We start from the raw sequence: 22,899 nt of genomic DNA on the forward strand, positions 1-22,899 counted from the left end.
TAAAAGGGAGTAGCTTCAAGACATGAGATATAGTAAATCAGTCCTTTTGGTAAAAGGTCAGCTTATGTTTTTAAAAGTCACTGTACTGTTGTTTACTGCTTTTAGTATAGGAAATGATAGCACTGCCTATAGATATAACAGTTCACTTTCAGTCAGTTGAGGTGGTTTTAGGCATGCAATTAAGCTTTATTTTATATTCTGTACACATGACTTTACACAGTCAAGGAAATGGTGCATGAAAATACAATTGCATGCAACAAAATAGAAAAGAATTAAAATGCTCTGCACTGTGGGTGTGCTAATGTGAGTTTGACTGCTTTCCACCTTTTGAGTAAAGGGGGAGAATAACCACCAGGAGTCTAGCTCTGTGTTCTGTGGGCATGTGGGTTATTAGATGAAGTCAGCAGACAACTCTAGTAATGTGAACTGTCAAGTCTTTAGTGCAGAAGTAGTATAGGAGTGTAGGACTCACCTGCCAGAGTCTCTTCACAATAAGCATTATTGAGTTACTTTGAATACATACAGAGGAATTTTAGGGTATACTTTCCAAATATTTATAGGAACTAATTCTGAGGGGAGCAGGAAGTTCTGAGAGAAAATAGGAAGATTAATCACTGTCAATGAAAACATAATGAAACTGCATTTCAAACTAGAACCATTGGTTTACAGAACCATTTATTTACAAGGTGTATTCACCATCTCTTATCAAGTCAATAAGGGTTAGGGTTGAAATGACTGCATGGGTTGTTTTATAGCAAGCAACCTTACTATGGTGAAGTCCTGTTGCATTAGATTTCAGGGGTAACATGGAGTATTTACATTTTACATCAAGGATGGAATTCATGCTCTCTTTCTTGTACTGAAACTGATGGTCCTTCTGCTTTGCACTTTCATGTAGCAGTAGCTTTTTATTAGCTAGGTCACCATATTTACAGTAATGTTACATCCAGTGATAAGTAGATACTTCCTAGGATGATGGACCTCTAAGTACCATTCATCTGTACCATTCTTTCCCTTGCAGAGTTGTTAGGGGACAGCAGAAACAGCGCAGCCCCGCCTCTGGTTTTAGCTAGCTGTTTTCTTATGCCTCTCTTATATGAATTGTGAAGCAATAGCAACACTCAAGTAGTGTTGTTCCTGGCTGTCTACATTTCCTTTGTAGAAGCTAGTGAAAGTGGTACTTAAGGAAGAGGGCTTATGTTAACACAGCACTTACCTGTATGTACTTTTGGCTTTTCTGAGCCAAATGAGGCTAATGTTCTTAATGTTTCTCCCTCCCTATCTCTCTCTGCATTCTGAAATCTGGGAAAAGATTAGTGCATGTTTGGGTAGAGACCCTTTTTTCTCTCTGCTAGAATGGAGAGCTGAAATCCATCTAAAATAGGTGGGATTTACAAAATCTTATGTAAGATGTCACATGAATGTTTACCACTTGTCTTTTACAGAATGATATCCCCATAAAGTAAAATGTTGCTTAAGTAGCTCACATAATCACCTGGAGGATCTCAGGAGCAAGGACCCTCAAAACACTTCGCCTACCTATACCTTTACCTAAAGCTAAAAGCTTGCTTTTGCTCTTTGACTTCCTCTATCCTTTGCACTACTTTTAATAGCTGGGGTGGTTATATAAAGAGGTGACATCAAGTGACAGCCACACAGGTCAACTGAGGGTGGTTCTAGCCTGGTTCCTGCTTCTGGCTAATATCTGCTTGGGGAAAGGCTGTCAGACATGGCATATGAGAGGAGTTCTGTCCCTAGTCTCCAAGAGGTTTAACTTCATTATTCTCCCAGGGTGGTTCAATTGTACTGTACTTGTGGACATCAAAGGGAGTTCTGAAGTCTTAATGAAGCTAATGAATACAGGTAGGCATAGTGCAAATTATGGTGCAGCAAGAGGAGAGAAAAATTGGAACTATTGCATGTGGAGACAGTAGGTGGAGGAGACACATCTGCTACTGGATGTGTGGGCAAGGCTCTGAGCAGCTGGTTCAGCATCTGTTTCAAAGCTGGTGGCTGCAGACCTCCTCAAAAGGGCTCAGGATGTTCGGAATATCCTGGCATATAAGGATGAGGGCTTTAAGAGCACCTCTCTGGGGTTTGCATTGTTCTGAAGTGGGGCCACAAGCCTTTGGGAGGCAATGCTGCTCAGAAGGCCTGGATTGGTCATGCTGAGGAACCAGTTGGGCATGGTACAACCATGGTGGAAAAGGCATCTGCTGTTTCCCTCCTGGGCTGCCTCTGTTCTGCAGGAAGCCAAGAGGGTTGAAACAAGAAGGTTTTAGTACCATCTCCACACATCCCTTGCTCACAACTGGACTTGTACAACTGGACTTGTATTGCTATCCTTGTGTGGGGTGGTGGCCTGGTGCTTGTGGGGCATGACTGGGGCAATGATAACTGCCCACCTATCTCTGTTTCTGGGTTTGAATCAGCTGGTTGGGAGCTGTCTGTGGGGTGCATGGGAATCTTCTCTGCTCCTGAAGCTTATCATATGATAAGCGCATGGTGTGTCTACAAATTAGCTCTATATTTTTTCAAGAGCAAAATGGACTGTAGTAATAAAGATTATCTTATGATTATTTTTTAATTTCACTGGGATGTTAAATAATTTTAAAACCAACAACACAAACTCATCATTTGAGGGATGACTTCTGTCTCCAGTAGAAATACGTGGTCTATGCTGACCTAGATTTATTGCTTCAGCATATCCCCTTTTGAAACCATGGTAATGTGATGGTGCAGTACTGAAAGTAGCTCTTATTGAAAGGATGTGTTGAGAAGCTCTGAAAGGAGCAGCTGATGAACATGTAAAGGTCAGGGCAGCAGGAGAGGAACTGCTCTATGTCCTACTTCTAGCTGCTGGCAATTGAGAGTTCACAGCTTTGGCTCCTGATAAGTGCTGATATATTGATTTTTCATTATGTAATTCATTCTAAAATGTAGAAGGAAATAGTGTGGCCAGACTGAGCTGGAATATACTTGTTGCCTAAGTGCTGCCTTTACTTTGTCTCCAGGCAAGGTAAAGATGCATCCTATGGGGTAGTGCATGGTGTTTAATTTGCCAACTGCTGACTTCATGTTCCCTCAGGAAAGGAGGAAAGTGACTGGGTAGTGGGGGCATACCTTTATTGCTGCATGACTTGCTACCTACCAGAGATAGACACCAAATGCAATAGAGACTGCCCTGACTCACTTGCATCCCCATGACTGGCTTTGCTCCCATTTTGAGTGGCCTGTCCTGCAGCTGCTGGCCTTACAGGGACCCCAAGCCCCCTTGGAAAATTCTGTCCCAGGAGGATGTAGATGAAGGGATTCAGACAACTGTTGGCATAACCCAGGCTGATGGCCACATTGTAGGCATAGTGGAAAGGCAGGGTAGGGCGAGTCATGGCAAGCTGGGCCAGTTGTAGGAGGTGGAATGGTGCCCAACAAATGAAGAAAGCTGCACAAATAGCAATTGCTGTACAGGTCAGTTTCTTGGTTTGAGCAGCCCTTGTGTTTCTTTGGCTCATCAGTGCTTCTGAGGATCTGGACAGCTTGAGCAAGATCTTCCTGTAAGCCCCTGTGATAAGGGCAAAAGGGATGGCAAAGGCCAGGAAGAACTGATAGAGAGTGTACCAGTAAATGTCCCTCTGGGGGTCTGGCAAACAAATCCCACAGCCTAGCAGCCCTCCTGGCAGAGGGATGAGCTGAGCATACATCCACACAGGTGTAATACTGAGGAAGGAAAGTGCCCAGAGCATACAGATGACAGCGATTGCCACAGGGGGCTTCCTGAAGCGAGTAGAGGTGAAAGGGTAAACAGTGGCCAGGTAGCGGTCGATGGACATAGCAGTAAGAATGTAGGTGCTGGTGAACTGGCTGTTAGCATCCAGGGCGGTGATAACTGTGCACATAATCTCCCCAAAGTGCCAGGCTCCATTCCCCAGCAGCTGGTGGATGAGGAAGGGCATGCCCAGGAGGAAGAGCAGGTCTACCATGGAGAGACTGATGATGAAGATATCTGGGACACTACTGATAGGGCCAGATTTCTTCAAGACTGTGCAGATAACCAGGCTGTTACCGATAATGCCCAACAAGCAGATAATGCCAAACAGGGTAGGCATGATGAAGCTACTGTAGCTCGTCCTAGGGAGGTCACCTGCAGAGATAATTGCAGGCAAGAAAAAAAGTCAGGTATTGCAGGGCCACAGGTGAGGATATGCTTTCTAGCTATTCTGGCTTCTAACAGATAATGAGTGATCAGAATAAAAGCAGTAATGGAAATCTTAGGAACATGTAAAGTGAGGATATGCTTTGTGTTCGCAATTGTGTTTAACTGCACAGACACTTTCTCAGCAGCTTTCACAATTGCACAGACTGTATCAGATGCCTCTAATCAAATGTGCATACACCCACTCCTCCCTTCATATGAATGAACATATAAACAATAGAATGGAAGAACACTGGTTTGTTATTCCATATGTGTGTACACCTCTTCAAATGCATACATAAAAAACATGGTTTATGAATACATGCATTTTCTGATGCATATGTTCAACTGTATAGATATTAGTATCCCTATTCAGGCTTTCAAAACCATCTCAAGTGACTTTTCTGCTGCCTTTATAACTATTATAACTTATATACTTTCCACTTACCTGTTTATCGCACTTACCAGACATAGTAAAGTTTTGAACAGCCTTGGAGTCGTTGGGGATACAGATGTTTAAGTCCTCTGTGTAATTTGTTTTATAATCCATTCTTCAGTAAAAATTGGCCCCTAGCAGCAGCTCGAAGATGTGTTTCGTAGTGAAAGAGTAAAGGTTGCTGATTCTGTGGAGGTCTGTGGAGCTGCTCAGAAAGCTAATGCTCTAAGAATCAGCAGAAGCTGTTAATGTGGGTTAAAAAACTGCTCCTGTGCTCCCTGCACCACCATCAGGCAAATCTGGTATCAGGATGTAATGAGTCAAAGTGCCTGTCACCAGGCTGTCAGTAGAGTGCTGGAAATGCAATTGCAGGGAGAGCAGAATTTCATTTTAGTGTTGAAGGCAATAATCAAGATCCACTGAGAGACTAAGCACTGGACTTGCACTGTGGAGAAGGAAATGAGGACTGGAAGTAAATAAAATCCACTAATAAAATGATGGGTAGTAAGAACAGAGAGCACATTTTGCTTTTCGGGGGGATAATTGAGTATAACTTAACATTATTCTGCAAAGAACCATGTTAAGCTAAAGTGCCTAAAATTTAGTTTGTGGCAAGACTTGCAATTGGAGATTGGGGTTAATCTCTTTAGACCCTCAAACATGATCTTCCCAAAAGTGAAAAAAAAGTGAAAAGGTACAAGCTACATAAGTATGTATGTGGAAATCAGCTATTTTCTGGCTATATCTGATCAGTTACAGTACAGCTGATAAACAGCATCGTTATTTCCCTCCTGTGAAGTGTTTTCTGTATTTCAATTCATTTTGAGGTCTTTAGCATAGTAATAAAACTGTATGTTTCATTTTAGGCAGACTGATGGAAGAAAATAGGAGACAAACAAGGGATTGATTTAAAAGGTGTACTTAAAATTACAATAATCTGGTATGTAATAAAGGCAGAACAGTGGAGCCATTAAATAATTGAGGTGGTGACTGTTATAATCAAGTCACATTGATCTCTGTCTTATTTCCCTCATAACAATTAGTTTGCTTGAAGCAGCCATTAAAGTCCTAGATTGAAGGCATTACTGTCTAGACATTTGGAAAGTAAGATTAGACTCAAACTATATTCTGATGATTGGAGACAGCAGTCTAGTGAAAGGCAGGGAGGATTATATAATGATTAGAATGCTGTTTCAAGGCTCACTTTTTTTGCTAGCTGTAAGGATTTCTAGCACTTAGAAATAGTTCTTATTTCAGTACTTCACAGCTCTTAAAAGCAGGTACTAGTCCATTTGCACAAGGGATAATGCATACCATCTGCCAGACACTGCAAAACACCTCTTTTCACCTCAGTTCAGCCAGCATACAACCTTGTCAGTCTCTTCGTTTGCAAACACTGGTATCCTTCAGGTTTTTTGCGGTCTTGTATATGCACTGTGCTTTTGGGTTGTATTACCTACAGCTCTGATGTGCAGTCTTACCCCTGGGCAGTACCACACAGTTGTTTGTGTCTTTCCATTATTTTGCACACCAAGTCTCCTTCGATGTAAATGGTAAAGCGCTATTGTAATTGACAGCCACTGCAGATTTATCAAGTGGAAATAACAGCAATGTAAAAAAAAACCCGTGCCCATATATTCATATGAAACTTATGTTCCATCTTTTAGATGGATTTCTCCAAGGTGTTTGTTATATAAACAGTACCACAGCACTAGCTTTTCTTACAAAGAAAAAATAGAGAACGCACGCTTCTGTTATTTTTTTTTCCTCCTGCCACTTGAATATCATTATCAGCTAGAATTGAAAAAATAATCTGGGATAAAACTTTGAAGTATCTGAGAAAAGTGTTACCTATGTAGTAGGTTTTAGGTTGAAAGGAGAACTTTTACCATAAATAGAATACCGTAAGACAACTTGGTTAAACAAACAACACTTTATTAAACTAATATAGTTAGATACTTTCTTAATGCTTAAAAATATTATAGCATTTGAAAAAATGGGAAAAGTTTAAATAAAGTACAAGGTTACAAATAAGAAGCAAAACAGGCACTTTAAATATGCAAAATAATATAACAAAACGCAAGACCAAATTGCATACCATTGATGTGATGAGGCAATGAGAACAAGGAAAATACTACTTCAGAAAAATGCAATAATTGAAGGTATATAAAAGCTTATACCACGAGTTAAGGTATGTTGTAACTCAATTTTCCTCTTAAAATATAAAGCATCAGCATGACATGCTCACAGTATTTTAATGAAGGCTGTTAAGGCTTAAAAATATTTTTCAACATTCAAAAACATTTGATGTTCTGACCTTTGTCAGTTATGTATCAAAATGGCCCATGGCTGCATACAAATTTCAAAAGATAGTACATCTAAAACTCCATTAATGAATGGGAAGTCAAATACCCACTTACCCCTTTCCCCTAATTGTCACCAACTTACTAGTAGCTGTTATTATTATATCCCTTTACCAAATCCTTTGGATCATTTCATCATGCACATAGACTTAGTATCACAATGCACTGCTTAATAGGTATTCTTACTATTAGTTTTACAGTGACAGTATAAGATGCATATTGATTTTTTTCACTTCCCATAAGGAGTGCACAGAGGTTGAATGCTCACCAAGTAAACAATTACATTGCAAAGGTCAGAATAGTACGCTTAAGTGCATATGAAGGAAATGGGGAGAATTCCACTTATTCATTCTTTCCTTTGTTGCCAGAAAGGTCCGTGACAGAAGGATTCTTCTGTGAAAAACTTCCATTAGCTTCTTGCTTTCTTATTTCACCTCTGTGTACAAGAGAAAATAATTGTTTTACAGCCTGTTCTTTCATAAGATTGTCTTTTAACTTTTTCCTAAAAGCTGAGCAACATGAGACAGACCTATCTGAGATTCCTGGAACATTCACTGCTGGTCTACCAGAGTTCTCTCAAGAGGCACAGGAACATGGAAGAGCACTCTTCCAGATGCTGTCTGTGTTACATCAAAGTTGTATGATTGATTTGTAGGTTGGGCTGTGTATTAGCATATGCTATAGAAAAGAGAAGTCTTTTTTGGAGATAGTTGGAAATGTTCTGGACCTGGCAGCATGCCCTGGATGAGTGGTACAGAGCCCTCGAACAAAGTCAAACACACTGGGATTTGCACCATGGTCTTGTCTTACTGAAGGGATCTTGGGCTCCACAGGCAGTTTTGTGTAGCCTTGAGAACTGTGTGGGAAGCACTGTTGTGATGGAGCAAACTGAGGAAGTCCAGGACAGAGCAGCTACAATTTTTCTTGCCCTCCCCTATGCTTAGGAATGATTGTCATTAATTCCCTTGTAGATACTCAAGTGAGCAATAGATGGCACTCCAGCATAAGCTGCTATTGCCTCTTACTTTTAGCCACATGGTTAGTAAAAGCATGGCTAAGGCAATGTTGACTATAGCAGGCCTCCGAGCCTCAAGTTCTGAGAGCACCGGGAGACATGACTGGCAATCAGCACATGTACAGCAAAGCATGTCATTTCTATTATAGCCAAACACTTGCTTTTAACTACCCATCTACTTATCCTAAGGCTGCAAGTAGTTTTGGTCCATCATTCTAGGAATGCAGGTAAGCTGAGATAGCTGGGTATTACATCATATGGGAAGAACTTTGCTGCATACTTGAGCAAAAGCTTCATCCTCTAGGCAAGTTTGAAAGTGTGTTTTAATGATGTTTAAAGCATTATTTATTCTGAGACAAGAATGGATTTTATTGTTTTATACTACAGTTACATCGTGTTAGCACATGCACATTTGAAGACTTATTTCCTTTTTCCAAAGCAGGAGAAGCCACGTATTAACTCTCATCAAAATACATATTGATAACTAGCCATTTATGTTGAATATTAAATCACCAAGGTAGTCAAAGGTGGTCTAGCATTCAAGAAACATTCATTGAACTAATCAAAAGTGGCTAATTGATAAGGTAAATGAAGTAACCAGTGTAATAGTGCAGTTGTAATTTGAAGTCAGACAATGGATCAAGACATTATTACCTTGTAGCGTACCAGTAGTTGACCAGAGTTGAAAGAACAATGTAACAGACACTCAGTACTCCAGAAACTCCAAGTGAAAGGGCACCCAGGCCACATAGCACACAAAGGAGGGCTATGCCACCTATGGATATTACAACACCTAATAAAAGAAAATCAAGGTTGTTATTTAAACAAGTTTATATGTAAGTAAATTAGAAGAGCAGACATTCTATCACAATCCCAAATTTAAACCATTCAGAAAAATGGTCTACTATTATCAGCCATTTGATGGATATAATAGCTAAGAGCCTCAGTCAAACAGGAAATCTTGACAGCACTCTGAAAGAGAACCACTCCTTCTAAGATTTATATTATTTATGTGAAGGTCTGCCTAAATCAGACCAATATGTTTTCTCAAGCGCTGCCTGCACCAATCCCAATGATCTGGAGTATCTCTATATACTGCACACTTTGTTAATACCTTATGCCATGCTAAAGCCTGTCCTACACCTCCAAGTAGCCCATGAAGAACCTTCACTTTGGAGGTGAAGGGGCAAAGAAATTGTCAGAGTCATACTTTGCCAGAGATACACAGAATATCTAGAAGAAATCATACTTCAGAAAGTTTTAATGCCTAGCATATAAAATAATACCACATAAAAAAAAAAAAAAAAAAAAAAAAAAAAAAAACACACACACAGAAACTGCAAAATTGTCTTCCGTAAAAGACCATATACTAGAGCTATGCATGGTCAAGATAACTGGTTTAGCTGCGTCCAGGTGGTTAAGATTAGACAGGGGAATAGGATTTCCTCTGTATAAGCTACAGTTAATCAGATTAATCTTGTATTAAGAGTTTCACTACTGCTGAGAGCTAAGGACTACATACAGAAATCTTCAGACACTTGAACTGGGAATTCCAAGAGGAAGAAGAGAAAAAGGAAAAGTTGTCATGTCTTAAAAGGGAAAATGTAAATAAATGCATACTTGCATACAGTACCTTCCATGACTATCACACCGATACAAGCCATTATGGCTGTTGTAACAATAAAAATCAGGAAAAATGCAACAGGAATAGCAGACACTGCAACAAACATCAGGAGTGATAATGCAACAAAAGGATGGTCATCTAAATATAGGCCAACACGAGAGTTCATAAATGCAACAACCTGTGGAGAAAATAAAAATATTTCAGATTTTGTTTTTATCTCATCACAGGTAACTTTAAAAGGTCACAGCTACTTTAGTGAAAAATATGGGTAGCATCTTTTCCTAAGTCTGCAGTTTGAATAGAGGGCAACCATTGCCTCTAAATTTTACAATCATGAGAACCTATTGCAAGTATAGGTAACTGCATAGGAAATATAATCCTAACAAGGGCAGACATGTTTCTCTTGGACTTTCTAGTTCCGTTCTTGCACAAATTTAAAAAAAGTTACTGAAAACAAAAAACTCACGGTTTAACAGCACAGATTTCAGTAGGATGTCAAGAGCTATGATTCTGATCTAGAGAACTGTATTGGTTCCAAAAAATATAATACTGTAACATTCCTAAAGACCATCCTCATCTTATTTCCACATCTCACTAATTCCTGCAACCTGCTTATTTATTGAGCATAAGGACAGTAGAGGCTTGTCTGGATCACAAAGTTTTTAGGAATATAATTATAATGTTGCAAGTAGAAAAAAATATATCTTTTTGTAGAAGCTGTTATACCTATACACTAGAATTTTACTGTAGGAAAGACATTTCCTTTTGGGAAACATGTAGAGTAGGTTCAGTTATTTTATAGCAGCACGAGCAATTCACTAAAATGCTACTCTTCTGTCTCAAATGGTTATGACAGTAAATCAGAGAAATGCAAAACAGATGTCCCTTTTTGTTAGTTGTGGAAGGTGTGGGAAGCCAGCCCTTCTCATAGGCTCCTCAGTGTTCACTTTAAAAAAGGGAGTGCCAATATCCTCCATAAAACCAAAGTTTTGAAATTGCATTTAAATAAATTTAAATAAATATTCCAAGAGTTACAAAAGGAGCATATTTATAAATGCTTTATAAAATTGTAATCCAGACCCACATTTGAGTTGCTGTGGATAGACTCCACCACAGAGTGCCATTGCTTCTGCAGCTCTTGCATTTCTTTAGACATGTCGTAATCCCCAGTGACAATCGTGAATCTTCTGAACAACCAATTCTCACTCAGCCATCCAACCTTCCTTAAAAATAAGGTAAAATTAGTAACAGGCTCATGCAGACGTTTCCAGAAAATAAAGTTTTTCTCTTGCAAAAACAAGAATGTAGATTTCAGATGTTAAGGTCATCCGTAGAGTTTAAAATGTCACTTTTACAAAAGTAAACCTACTGCAGGGTGCTCCTCCCTGAAAACTTTTCTGAAACTCCCAAACCCAGAGACAAGTATGGAGATAAAATATAATTCTCACCTTCTTCCTTTGCAACATTAACCCTGTATTTAACCACAAGGGTACTGAATCACCAGTAAAAAGTCAATTCTATCTGTATAGACAATTATCACTACTAGTGATGAAAATTTCTAATATTTACATTGAGAGCTGTTTTTGTGAGTAGCCTGGCATTCAGAATTGAAACCACACTCCTAACAGTTTCAAAACTCAGCATGTAAATGGAAAATATTTTCAAACACTGACCACATTTATGACAATTTTAAAGCGACTTCAGATCAAAGATCCTTTTTGTTCCCACCTCTGAAAATGTAATCTGTTGTTAGGGAAACCATTATCAGTGGAAGATTAAGAGATGTGTTTTCCTTATTTTAAATCTAAATACATATTAATCGTGTCAATGTTACATATATATATACATGCTATATATGTGTATACACAATATACGTGTTTTTATACTTTTGTAATATATAGGCACACGCATATATTTTTTAATACTAAGTTACACTGTTTTATAGACTGTCTCTCCTTCTGTTTACACAGCATTTTTATACAAAACCGGTTCGCCCCTCGTTCCTAGCGGAACTCAGCACAGACACCCACAGGTGCGCGCCACCCGAGTCCCCCAGGCTCATGAATTTCCCCCCGCCCGGGCCAGCTGCGGGAACGAGCGAATTGCTGCCCCTTGCACACCACCATCCCCGGCCTTCTCTCGGGCTCTGAAGCCGGGGTGAGCGAGGATCCATCGCGCCTCGCCCGGCTCCTCGCAGCTCCGCGACCGGCGGCCGCTCCCCGCCGCCCTGAAAGCGGGGCCCGGGGCGAGCGCAGCCCGCGGCGGGGCCGGGCCCAGGCCGCCGCCACCCGCGGCTCCGGGGCACAGCGCGGGGCCTCCCCGCCGGGATCCGCTCCTCGGCACGGAGACACCGGGCGGGGGCGGAGGCCGTTGCCCGGCCGAACCGGGGCGGTGGAGTCCGGCTGCCCGCGACCGCAGCCCCTGAGGCCGGGTGGGTTGGAGCGGGGCGGTGCCGCTCCCTGCCCGCCCTCCGCCGCGCCGGAGCCGGCCTCCCCCTCACCTGCGGCGGTTTCCCGCCGGGCCGCAGCCCCCCTCGGCCCTAAGCCCGGGCCCGGCCTGCCGGGGCTGAAGGAACCGCTGCTGCCGCCGCTTTCGCCGCTGTCTCCTCCCCGCGGGGGCCGGCGGAGCTGCGGGCTGGGCCAGGAAGCTGGAGGGGGGCCAGGGTTTCCCCCTTGTGTGGCACAGGCGCCATAGAGGATTTCAGCGGGGAAAGGGTTGGGCAGGTTTCCACACACCGCCCGGGGGTTTAGGGGATTTTATTTGCTTTTTATTTCCTGGTTTGTGCACTTTCGTGTCCCCTCAAGTGCTGCCCTTCGCGGCCGGTCTCAGCGTCCTGCCTCAGCAACGCGACGCCGGGCATCTCCAGGGTTTCTGGGTGGGGTTTGCCCTTAGGACACAACTTGTATCCTTGAGGTTGTGTTTTTTATTATTATTATTTTTTTCCTGTGCTGGAATTAAGGACAGAAAATGAGTATATAAGCGATGGCCACACAGTTCTTCCCTCAGAGATGTGTGGTGCTCAGGGGCTCGCTCAGCCCTCAGGGTGCCGCAGGCCAGGCCAGGAGATGCACAGTGACTGCCTTGCTTCTGAGCTACAATCATGACATGATGTACCAGAAATACATGCGTTTATATTATAGAGAGAAAATCCTACCATCCACAGCTAGAGGGCTTTCTGCTGTTGGAGGCTATGAAGGCAATTTTGAGTGAATTGTGGCTGCACAGCCACAATTGGCTCCACAATGTAGTGGAGCTGCAGGTGTGAAACGCTTTGGCTGGCATAATCGACTTGTTGAAAGAAGCAGTCCTGCCTTCTCCTCTGTTTCTAGTTGCTTGTTCCCACATTTCCACCCAGTCCTGCTGCCTCCTCGGGTGTGTGGGTGGCCACGCGGCAAACCTGTCTGGGGAGGTGTGCCACGTGAGAAACTATTACTTAGAAAATCTGTTGGGTTTTCAGCAAGATCAGTGCACCATATGGTATCCCAGCACTTGTACTGGGATTAGGAAGTGTACAGTTAGGTGTGCTGCAATAATACCATTTACGCTGGCTGCTTTCCAGGGCCATTATAATGGTGTTACATGCAAGCCTGAAATTTCAGTGATTTCCCAGTCTTTTGCTACATAGAATTCTTAATGCTGCAAATTACAGTCAGAAATTACCTAAAGTTTGTGTTTCTCCTCACTGCTTTAATGACTGGTTTTTGTTGGTGCCACCAATGGGAGTATTGTGAAAATGAGCATAAAAAGTTTCGTGATTATTTTTTTAAAGGCAATGAAATAAATTGGATATTTAATCTGGAGCATGCTGGTATTATAAGGCAAAGATGACTTTTATAAAGTATTTAAAAAAAAAAAAAAAAAACAAAAAAAAAACTATCAGATTGTCCGAGGTTGGTGCCTTGAGGTGCTAATTTCATTGAGCTCTGCAGATACAAGGATCTGTTCAGACAGGTGAAGTAAAGGAGAGGTTTGCATGTTAATGAACTTGGACCATGGGCTCTGAAGAGCACAACACAAGATACTACAAGAACAGGATGGTGAGGGCAATTTTATTTTGCATGAACTATTAGTGTTTATATCTGATATTATTAAAGTGCATAGTGTATTGGTATACCCAGTAGACTAGTGTATGTAAAATTGAATTTCAATTTGTTGATTTTATATAACTATATATATTTTAAAGTGAACATAGGGAAAAACTAACTGGTAGTATTATAGTGTCACATAATCCATTGATAATGGCACTATAAAATGTAATGGCTCCACTGAGTTTGGAAGTATATTGGAGGTTTTAAATTTCTGGCCGTTTTCAAAACATGACATAGCTGCAGTTTTGGAGGTAGTCTTGTACATTTTAGTAATTTATTTTCTTGCTATGTGTAACTGTATAATCTCTTTCCACATAAAATAACTGTTTTTAATGCTTCCTAAACAGCACAAGTAATTTATTTAACTTTAAAGGGCAAGCATATAAAAACATCTGAGTTGTACGCAGAGAAACTATAGTTATCACAACTGTTGCTTAATTGAGATTGTCTTCTTGCCAGCATCACCTTGAATTAGCAGGAAGATATTCGTGTTGCAAAACAGCACCAAAGTGTTTGTAGAGTTACCTCACAAACTAGCTGAGTAATTGCTGTCTCCATCGTTAGCAGTGCTGGCTCTTTACCCATGCAGTTGGCTTCTGTTTAAATTGCAGCTTACCTTCTGGTAGAAACTTTCATGTGTGGCCAGGAAAGGACAACATTTCACTTATATCTTGACCTACTGCCATATACACAGAAAACAACGCTGCTGTACCAGGATAACATCTGTTCTCACATTTTACACAAAACAGGATGAAAAACAACATCCAAAGATGTTGGTGAAGAGTTTAAGTTAAAGTGGAAGGTTTGCTGTGTTGGGCAGAATGTGTACAAGGCCTCTCTGGAGGGTCAGCATAAGGAGACTGCACTAGATTTTATGTTGGATAGTAACAGCTCCCATTTGTAAAGAAATTCGAAGGACGATACTTTCTCTCAGCATATAGTGACAATGGTGACTGGAAGGCAAATGCATACAGATCTAGAGGAATGGGGAGTACAAGTATCCTGATGTCCTTGGATCTCTGGGGAGTTTGATTCTGAATGGTTTAAAAAAATAGTGGTGATGTTTGGATTCAAGATTTTGATTTTTTTTTTTTTTTTTTTTTTTTTTTCCCCAGTTCTTATGAAAAGTCACGTTTATACTACCTTTGTTGTTCTGGGATCTCCCTTGCTGTGTACAGTGTTTTCATACAAATGTCAGAATATCTAAGATGTCTTAGGACTATGTTTTAGTAGCTTTTGGAGGTAAGATGAGCCTGTTCTATTTCTCATCGGTTCCGGAACTGTGTCTCAGTGACCGCAGCTAGGTTCAGCACTGCCCTGAAAGGGGCTGTTTTCTCAGCTCTGGGAAGACAGGGAGGAAATTCCTGTCTCCTAGCACCAGCTATGCTGTAACTGGGGCAACAAAGCCGAGGACTGAGAGGAAGAGAAAGCGTCAGAGAAATCCACCTAGCTAGAACAGGCAGAGGAAGGGGTTACTAGGGCATCTGCAGGTAGTTTTCCCTCTGACCCTGCTTGCTCATGCACTCTGTGGTTGTTTAGGGCATGTGGGCCATATCTCTTTTTCTCTTCTCCCATTCCTTTTCACATATTTATTTCTCATGGCAGTTAATGTACAGCTAAATCTGCTGTAAAGCACTATTGAGGATTCAGAGTCCCTGGTGCCTTAGAAGAGAGCAGGCAGTGGGGAGGAAAGAAACTGGAGAAAGTGGAGAGGGTAGCGTGGAAAAAATATTGCTTGACAGGTGTCTGGAGAGAGTAAGAAAGTGAAAAGTGAGCCTGAACAGGAAAAGAGAGAAAAAGGAAGTGTGTGGTCTGGAGGGGAAAAAAGCCTAGTGTTGTAAGCAAGCAAGAAGAGAGCTAGGGGAGAGTTTTTTCTTCCTTGCACTTGGGATAGGAAGCTGATTGTTCTGGTTCCTTTTGTAGTACCTGAAATAGTTCTCTAATTCTTTTTCAGTGTGAGTAACTACCAGGATACTTATTTTGAGGGGGAGGACCAAAATCTTCTAAGCAAACTAAAAACAGGTTGATGAAAGACAAGGCAAAATGAAGCCAACACAGAGACCCAGGGTCACAGGGGTAAGTTCTTTCCATTAGGACTGTGAAAGAGTGATATCTTTTTCAAATTGGCCATTACCAGTGGCTTACGGTTTCGCATTAAGAAGGACTCTATTTGAAGACACTCGTTCAATATTTGTTGAGCCTTAGCCTTTATTATATACTTTTTATTATTAAATCCTTTGTTCAAGTATTTAAGAAGTATTAACTCTTTAAATGGTTAGGTAGCATATAAACTAAGAGTTGCATTAGAATGAACAATGGTTTTCTTAATAACTCTTATACCTTTATGAACGAACAAGTCTACCAATAAACTGCAGAGTCTATTCTGTAGAAGTACCCAAAGGTCCAATCCTTTAGTCATTAATCAAGGACAATTCACGTCATCCTTACTGAAGTATGCCTGGCAGTTATAATGATTTCTATGTGTCTGTGTGCATGCACACTGGGGAATACCAAGGAGTTAAATCAGATCAGTCTTTGCTCAGATTTTATTTTTAAATGGGCTCTACAGTCTTTGCTCAGATTGTATTTCTAAATGAGCTCTACTTTGATGTTGAGGAGAGCACAATTTTATTTGCATGAAAGCTAGATTTGGGCAGCCAGGTTTTCTAGTCATATATCAGAAATCAATTGCCATTTGCTGTAAATGTGTTAGAAGTTATGTAAAAATGGTTATACTTTATTCAATCATAATTGTATGGGGTAAAAACTTCGTCTTTCATGGTGATTTAATGCGATGGCATTCAGATACCACATACTTCCTCCTTTTTTTTTTTTTTTTTTTTTTTCTGGTAGTTTTACTATGTATTTGGGAATTTATTCCTCATTAATCTCTTAAACAAGTATGATTTAGGAAACTCTGAACAGACTAGGGCAGGGTTTTTGGCCTGTGCTAAGGAAAATTGTGATTCAAAAAACATCTCAAAACAGTGTGGGGCTAAGTAATTTTGAGAAAATACCCTTAGAAAACCTTGTATGATACTATGGATGGCTACCTCAAACTCTTGTCTCCTTGAGGTGCTGAAACATTGTCCTAAGATACATTAGGTATTCTGATGTTTGTATTCAAACATTTTGCAGAGCCCTCATGAGCTATCTGTTCTTCTAGTGATCTGGTAGGCTTAATATTGTAATATCCAGTGTTTACACATGATGTGGAGCTTTTAGTAGTGTTTTCAACTAAAAAGATTTAGAAACCTTTGAACTGTTTTCAGTGATATATAAATGTTTAAATGCTTTATTTTTTTTAATCTGACATTTATTAGTAACTAGTTACATTATCAAATGACTACAAAGAAAAATGCAATCTGAGAGCCTGCTTTGCTGAGGAACTCCATCCAGGGAATGCCCATGTCGTTAACATCAGAAAAGTTGCCCTGTTTCATTTTGAGTGGAAACTGAAAGTCCCTATTCTTTTGAATGAACATTTTTCAAAGCAATGTAATTCATAAATGCCTTTGAAAGTGTTTTTCATTTCTCTCTAGTCACAAAATGATTCAGTGTATAACATGAGCCATACAAAACAGTTACCAGAGTTACCACCCACTCCCGCTTCTTCTTCAGCTACACCTTCAGATTTGTATCAGGTATGTGCGCTCTCCCCTTTTGCCAGGATATACGTTAAATTACATGTGCTAGAGTGACTTTAGGCATTATATACTACTAGGCCTTTGGAATTAAAGATAGGAAAAACTATTTAATTACTCATGTTAAGTACTAAGGAGATCACTTGGTATTTTATTAGAGCTGCTCTTATTTTTTTTTTTTTTAAAAAGTGTTGCAACTTCTATTATTATTTGGATGTTAAACTGTGGCACTTTAAATGTTTGTTACATTATAGTTCAGTATTATTTGCTATTACATTTTGGTTTTAATTTTTTTTTTCCAAACAAATTGTGATCTTTAATTTTTTGTAACATAAATATTTTATGGCAGAGCACAAAACAACTGAATTACAATGCTGTTCCAGAAACAGCTGAGAGCTTGGCAGGTGCAGCACTGATCTGAATGGACAACTTGTCCAGATGACACAAATAAAAATTACATATGCCAGCACTAAATGGGAAGAAGGAGAGAGGGCTGGCATTCCCTATCATACATGCCTCCCAGTTGCTCATTTGGCTCATTTGTGTCACTACTTCAGTTTCTCTGAGATGTCTTTTATTAGTAAGATATCGTTTGTGAAGAAATTGCGATGGAAAATGTGTTATTTTGGACTTCATTTGAGATTAAGAAACTTTAACTGAAAAAGTATATTTTTAAAAAGTGAAAATCATTTAATGAAATGTTGCATAAAAATCTTTTATTGTCATCAAAAACTCAATTAAACTTTCTGGGGTCATGTCAAGGTTTAAATACAGCACAAGCTATTTAGCCACTGAAATTTTTGTCACATAAGCACTAGATTTTTGCCAAGTGACTACACTCTCCAGAGAGAGAGCAGGTTTCTTTGTGACCAACTTTTTGCCCAAGTGGTTCCCTTTGGTATTACCATTAAGAAGGCTTTGCATGCAGAAAGTTGTTCTATGTAGTGGGATAGAAAGAATGTAGTTATGAAAGCAGGCCTAATTAGGAGAAGAGCTGAGAATTCAAAGTTTAAGCTCAATTCAGCAATTCCTAAAGATAGCCAGTGACTTTTCTCAAAAGATCTCCAAATCTCCAAACTATTTTTAATTCTTGTATGAATTCATACCCCAAAACTGTAATTCAGGGACCTACTCACATGTGTGCAGTAGAAGAAATGGAACTGAAATGATCCTGTGAACTTTCAGAAGCTATTTTAAGGAATATGGTTGCAGCAATAGTGTGAATGACTTTTTCTTTGCTGGTAAGATTAACCCTGTGAGTAAGAAGAAGAATTCAAGGCAGAAGCAATAATCTTGCTTTACTGAGTCTTCCAGCATGACTGGAAGAAAGAGGAAGAAATGGATAGTAGGGATACAGTTGTGTTATTCCAACGAAGTAAAAAAAATCATTAAACCAGATGTAATACAGAAGTTAAATATGAATTTAAAATAAGAGCTTTAGGCACCATGATGTGAGTTACATTCATTATTCTGTCTTACATGCATTTTCTCTCTGAGGGTATCTTCGTTAAAAAAACATGCTTTTCAATCCCACATCCATTATGCCTGTGAGCTTCCTCATTAAAGTTTAGATCTCAGGACTTTATCAGAGCCAATCGATAGATAGTAATTCACCTGAAAAGAAACATGGAATGAGTAGACAGAAGAAATCTATTACAAATTGATGTGGGAGAGAGAGAAAGATGGGAGCTGAATTTGCTAATTTGTATTATTGTTCAGCTATTACAAGGATCGAGTATAGACGTGATTAACAAGCGCTTGAAGAATAATGAGTTTTCTAAATTTAACCAAATGTATGGTGAAGAAAAGAAGCAAGAGGGAGATGTGGGGAAGTAATTAGTACCAGATAATGCTTTCCTCTGATTTATAAAAAAAAAAAAGAAAAAGAAAAAAAAAAAAAAGCATGAGTACTCCCACAAAAGAGTTGCATAAAATTTTTCTTACATGTATGTGGAGCATTGGGATCTAAAAAGGAATTGATGGTCTGGTGACTCTGACTGACTCAGACTTGTTTATTTCATCTTTATGCTGGTATTTGTAGCTCTGAGAAGACTTAAAAACACTGTGCTATGTAAAACTATGGCTTCTTTTTTTTTATTCCCATTGCAGTTTGTCCTTAAAAGAAGATGTTATCCTCATTTGATGCAACAAACATCATGGACTTTGGCAGCTCCATTCAAAGAACAGAGTCACTACCGAAGCCCAAGTGACTCCATAGCTAATAATTATACTCCTACTGCGCGGGATTTAAAACTGAAAAATCTTCACAAGTTAACATCCTCATCAATGACAAGAACATCACTGGGTTCAGCGAAGTGGAGAACAGCCTCACCGTGTATCCACATTTGAATATGTTCATAGGTTTAGCCTAGCTTGTTCTGTGTTACTTGTTTGTTAAAGCATCATCTGGCAAAATCACTCTTCCCTAATAAATGCTTCCAAGCTTATTACCTCAGGGTCAGTATAGACAAATTGCCAAAAGCGTGCATTCATTTTAGTAAAAGTAAGGCCTAATAAATTTGTTAGATTCATCCTCCCAAATAATCACACAATTATTAGGAGGGAATTGTTTGCAAAGCAGAAAGTGAACAAGATGCAAGCTCTGATTGTTAGAAGTAAAAATTGGTACAAGCAGCAAAATATGGAAACACATTCAACATGCATACCTCTAATGTTCATATTCATGAGTTGTACATAGCACAATAAAATGGGGGACAGGCATCAAAATCTTCCTGTGAGGATCAACTCCAAGTAACATTACTTAATACAGTTGTTATGTCTAAACCACGCAGTAGAAGTTTGTGTTAGCAAAATGTGTATGCATATGTAAGTCCTATGATATAAGATATTATATGCTGTTGATTTCATATAACATTGTGATATAATGCCGATAATGATATCAAGAGCTGTAATACTCTTGCTGTTTAAGTTTACTCATCAAGCATTCTACAAAAAGGTTGTTCAGGCTTTTAAATATCTTACCAGTTGCAGGTGTCAAATTAACTCCAATAATTAGTCCTCAAATTCTAGAAGTAAGTTATTCATGAACTTTATTTCATTATTGTCTAATTATATGGCCTCTGTATCAAGGGAAGACATCTGTACACCATTGCTTTCCACATAACATTGTTCTGTGAATATACTCATCCTAAATTGTTGCTTTGCTTCTCTCAAGTGTTAGAAACTGTTTTTTTACCCCTGGGATAGATGACACATAATAGATTCAATATCTGCTTATTCCCCTTGTACATCATTTAAGAAGGTTTTGATTTTGTTCACTAGGTCTCTATGGTTTCTTAATTATATGCCTGACTCTTTTATTCATTGTTCTTCTATTGTACATGGGTGGGATGTGGGAAGCAGGTCGTAGTATGTTTCTTGGCAAAAATTCATAATGTATTAATTTTTTTAAAAAGACATGGTTATTTGTACACATGGTAATGATTTGTATTTCTCAGATTTTTCATGTGCAATATATTCTGTGGAGCTATACATTAAGGACTTCTTTGTGGTAGTGCATTTGTCTGGTATTTCATTACCTGATAGAATTGATTTACATCTTTTTATTTTATTTTTTTTATTTTATTTTTCCTCTCCAATCTAAAATAATATCTTATTTGAAAACTATTCATTTACGTGATTTTCTTAACTGGCACTTAAAGCTTCAAAAGATTTTGCACCTTCCAGGAAGAGACCCAAACTTGCACAGAGAAGTCAATGTGATTCTGATAGGTAATGTTCTATAATAGCATAAAGATACAAATGATTACAGTCATTCTAGCTATTTGATTTGTGCTTTAATTTTTCTTTTGATTTGGATGCTATGTTAAGACTCCAAGTATGGAATGTTAAGTCTCTACAAAAATGTATGTGCATCGCTACTGAAATTTAATTTTGTTCTAAATGAGCAGCTTTCACTGCTGCTTTGTGGCAGGGCAAATTTCAGTCTTAGGCATGCTAACAAGGTCTTCCTTTTATGATGATTGACTTGAGAACCCAGAGTTTAGTTAATGGAGATGCAACTCTCAGTTATGCTGTCAGTGTTTAAATACTCTGTAATGCTCCTGGAGTTGTGCCAAATGGGGCAGTCTTCTATAATGAGTGTGTGAGTGTATACATATATATTTTTTGCTTGTATTCTTCTGTAAAATAGGAAGAGAAATAGTCACCTCTGGAAGTGCTATGACAGTAACTGTCTTGCTCCATGGTAAGATAATGTGGTGATCTGTACCATAAGAATGACAAAATGGAAACTTAAATTCTTTTCAATTAAGGATGGGATTATGTGGAATAAATCAAGTACTGAGTGACAGTTTGTTGGCTGATTGTTGTTTATCCTGAGCAGCATAGACAAAAGACTTATAGAAAATAGCATATAACCTGAGAGTGAAAACTGCAATATAACATATATATATATATATATATATATATATACATATATATATATATATGTGCAAATGAGCCAATTTGAACTTCTGGCTCAGATTGTTAAGATTTTGGAAAGATAATCACTTGAAAATAGGTAAGATCTTGGGCAACCTACGTAATAACGCAAGTAGGCCTGGCTCTGATAAAATTGCTTGTAAAATCTTTCCTGTCTCAGTGATATTGTACAATAGGGAAGTTTACATGATATCAAAATGATAGATTGTATTTCCTCTGTTAAAGTAATACAGTACATTACACAATTTTACTGAGTAATTGAAGTACTTCGTCATAGGCCATACTTGTCCTCAGTGCAGTAGCTTATCATTTGTCCACATGAATTTAAGAATCCATTACAGCTTCTTTATTCACTTATATTCTTTTGTTTCAGAAGTACACCAACATTGTTAAACAGTTTGGATCTCATTTCACTGTGTGTACCTGCTCATATGTCAGAATTATATGTCATACATTACACAGACAACCAACCATTGACTCCAGAAGAACAGTTTGTTGTCATGCACTTACACGAGGAGGAGATAAATCAGCAAGAAAATTCACCTTCAAGTAATGATATAGAGGTATTTACTTTTCATTTTAAGGTTGAGAAAAGTAGCAGCAATAATCATCAGTGATATGTCTATAATCTCTTTACTTAAAGGTAGTTGAGAAGAGAATGCAGTGCAGGATGTTTAGAAGATGTAAATATGAATATTTAGCAACCTGCTTTTAAATTTTATTTCCTTTCCTATTTGTTTCTTTTCCTAGCTACTTAGTGTGCTTCTTGTCCAAAGGGTTTGTAAGTAAAACTGTCTTTCTAAATTCTTAACCTCTCACATTGTTGGCTTGTGCTTCAGAGATCAGTAATTTAATATGTTGCAGTTAATTTAATATATGCTTACATCAAAACGTGCAAGTATGGTAAAAATTTCAGGCATTAACAGTGCTTTAAAAAGAACCAGGAGATAGACATAGCCAAAATCTGTGATATTCAAGCACCTTTTGATTGCAGAAAAGGTTCAAGTAATAGAAGAGCCAAAAATATTTCATAGTAATTCATTATCTGTCAGAAACTTCCTACAATAAGCATAATATTTTAAACATTATTTTGT

At 39.0% G+C, this 22,899-nt stretch overlaps 3 protein-coding genes across 7 annotated transcripts in view; 1 reads left to right on the forward strand and 2 right to left on the reverse strand.

The window, feature by feature from the left end:
* Nucleotides 1-2,744: 2,744 nt before the first annotated feature.
* MCHR1 (melanin concentrating hormone receptor 1) lies at nt 2,745-5,002 on the reverse strand. The gene is made up of 2 exons (XM_035339081.1): nt 4,658-5,002; nt 2,745-4,141 (listed from the first exon to the last, which is right to left on the reverse strand). Exons 1-2 carry the CDS (start codon nt 4,740-4,742, stop codon nt 3,144-3,146), a joined length of 1,083 nt encoding a protein of 360 aa, XP_035194972.1. The 5' UTR covers nt 4,743-5,002; the 3' UTR covers nt 2,745-3,143.
* A 1,540-nt stretch (nt 5,003-6,542) lies between these two features.
* On the reverse strand, nt 6,543-12,284 carry TMEM159 (transmembrane protein 159). Of its 2 annotated transcripts, none has more exons than XM_035339090.1 (5): nt 12,131-12,284; nt 10,715-10,853; nt 9,640-9,808; nt 8,661-8,799; nt 6,543-7,427 (listed from the first exon to the last, which is right to left on the reverse strand). In XM_035339090.1, exons 2-5 carry the CDS (start codon nt 10,784-10,786, stop codon nt 7,334-7,336), a joined length of 474 nt encoding a protein of 157 aa, XP_035194981.1. In that variant the 5' UTR covers nt 10,787-10,853; nt 12,131-12,284; the 3' UTR covers nt 6,543-7,333. The 2 variants fall into 2 exon arrangements, with proteins under 2 accessions (XP_035194981.1, XP_035194982.1); XM_035339091.1 differs by having other exon boundaries at nt 10,715-10,849; nt 12,131-12,273.
* Nucleotides 11,689-22,899, forward strand: part of DNAH3 (dynein axonemal heavy chain 3) — a 63,338-nt gene continuing 52,127 nt past the window's right edge. The window contains exons 1-7 of one of the 4 annotated variants that reach the window (XM_035339077.1): nt 11,689-11,787; nt 13,511-13,673; nt 15,673-15,794; nt 17,261-17,362; nt 19,472-19,697; nt 21,025-21,094; nt 22,179-22,368. In XM_035339077.1, coding sequence (XP_035194968.1) covers nt 15,762-15,794; nt 17,261-17,362; nt 19,472-19,697; nt 21,025-21,094; nt 22,179-22,368 — 621 coding nt within the window. In that variant the 5' untranslated portion in view covers nt 11,689-11,787; nt 13,511-13,673; nt 15,673-15,761. The other 3 variants (XM_035339076.1, XM_035339078.1, XM_035339079.1) reach the window with 3 other exon arrangements.

The sequence above is a fragment of the Oxyura jamaicensis genome, chromosome 14 (genome assembly GCF_011077185.1).
Source record: "Oxyura jamaicensis isolate SHBP4307 breed ruddy duck chromosome 14, BPBGC_Ojam_1.0, whole genome shotgun sequence".
In the NCBI taxonomy this organism is placed as follows: Eukaryota; Metazoa; Chordata; class Aves; order Anseriformes; family Anatidae; genus Oxyura; species Oxyura jamaicensis.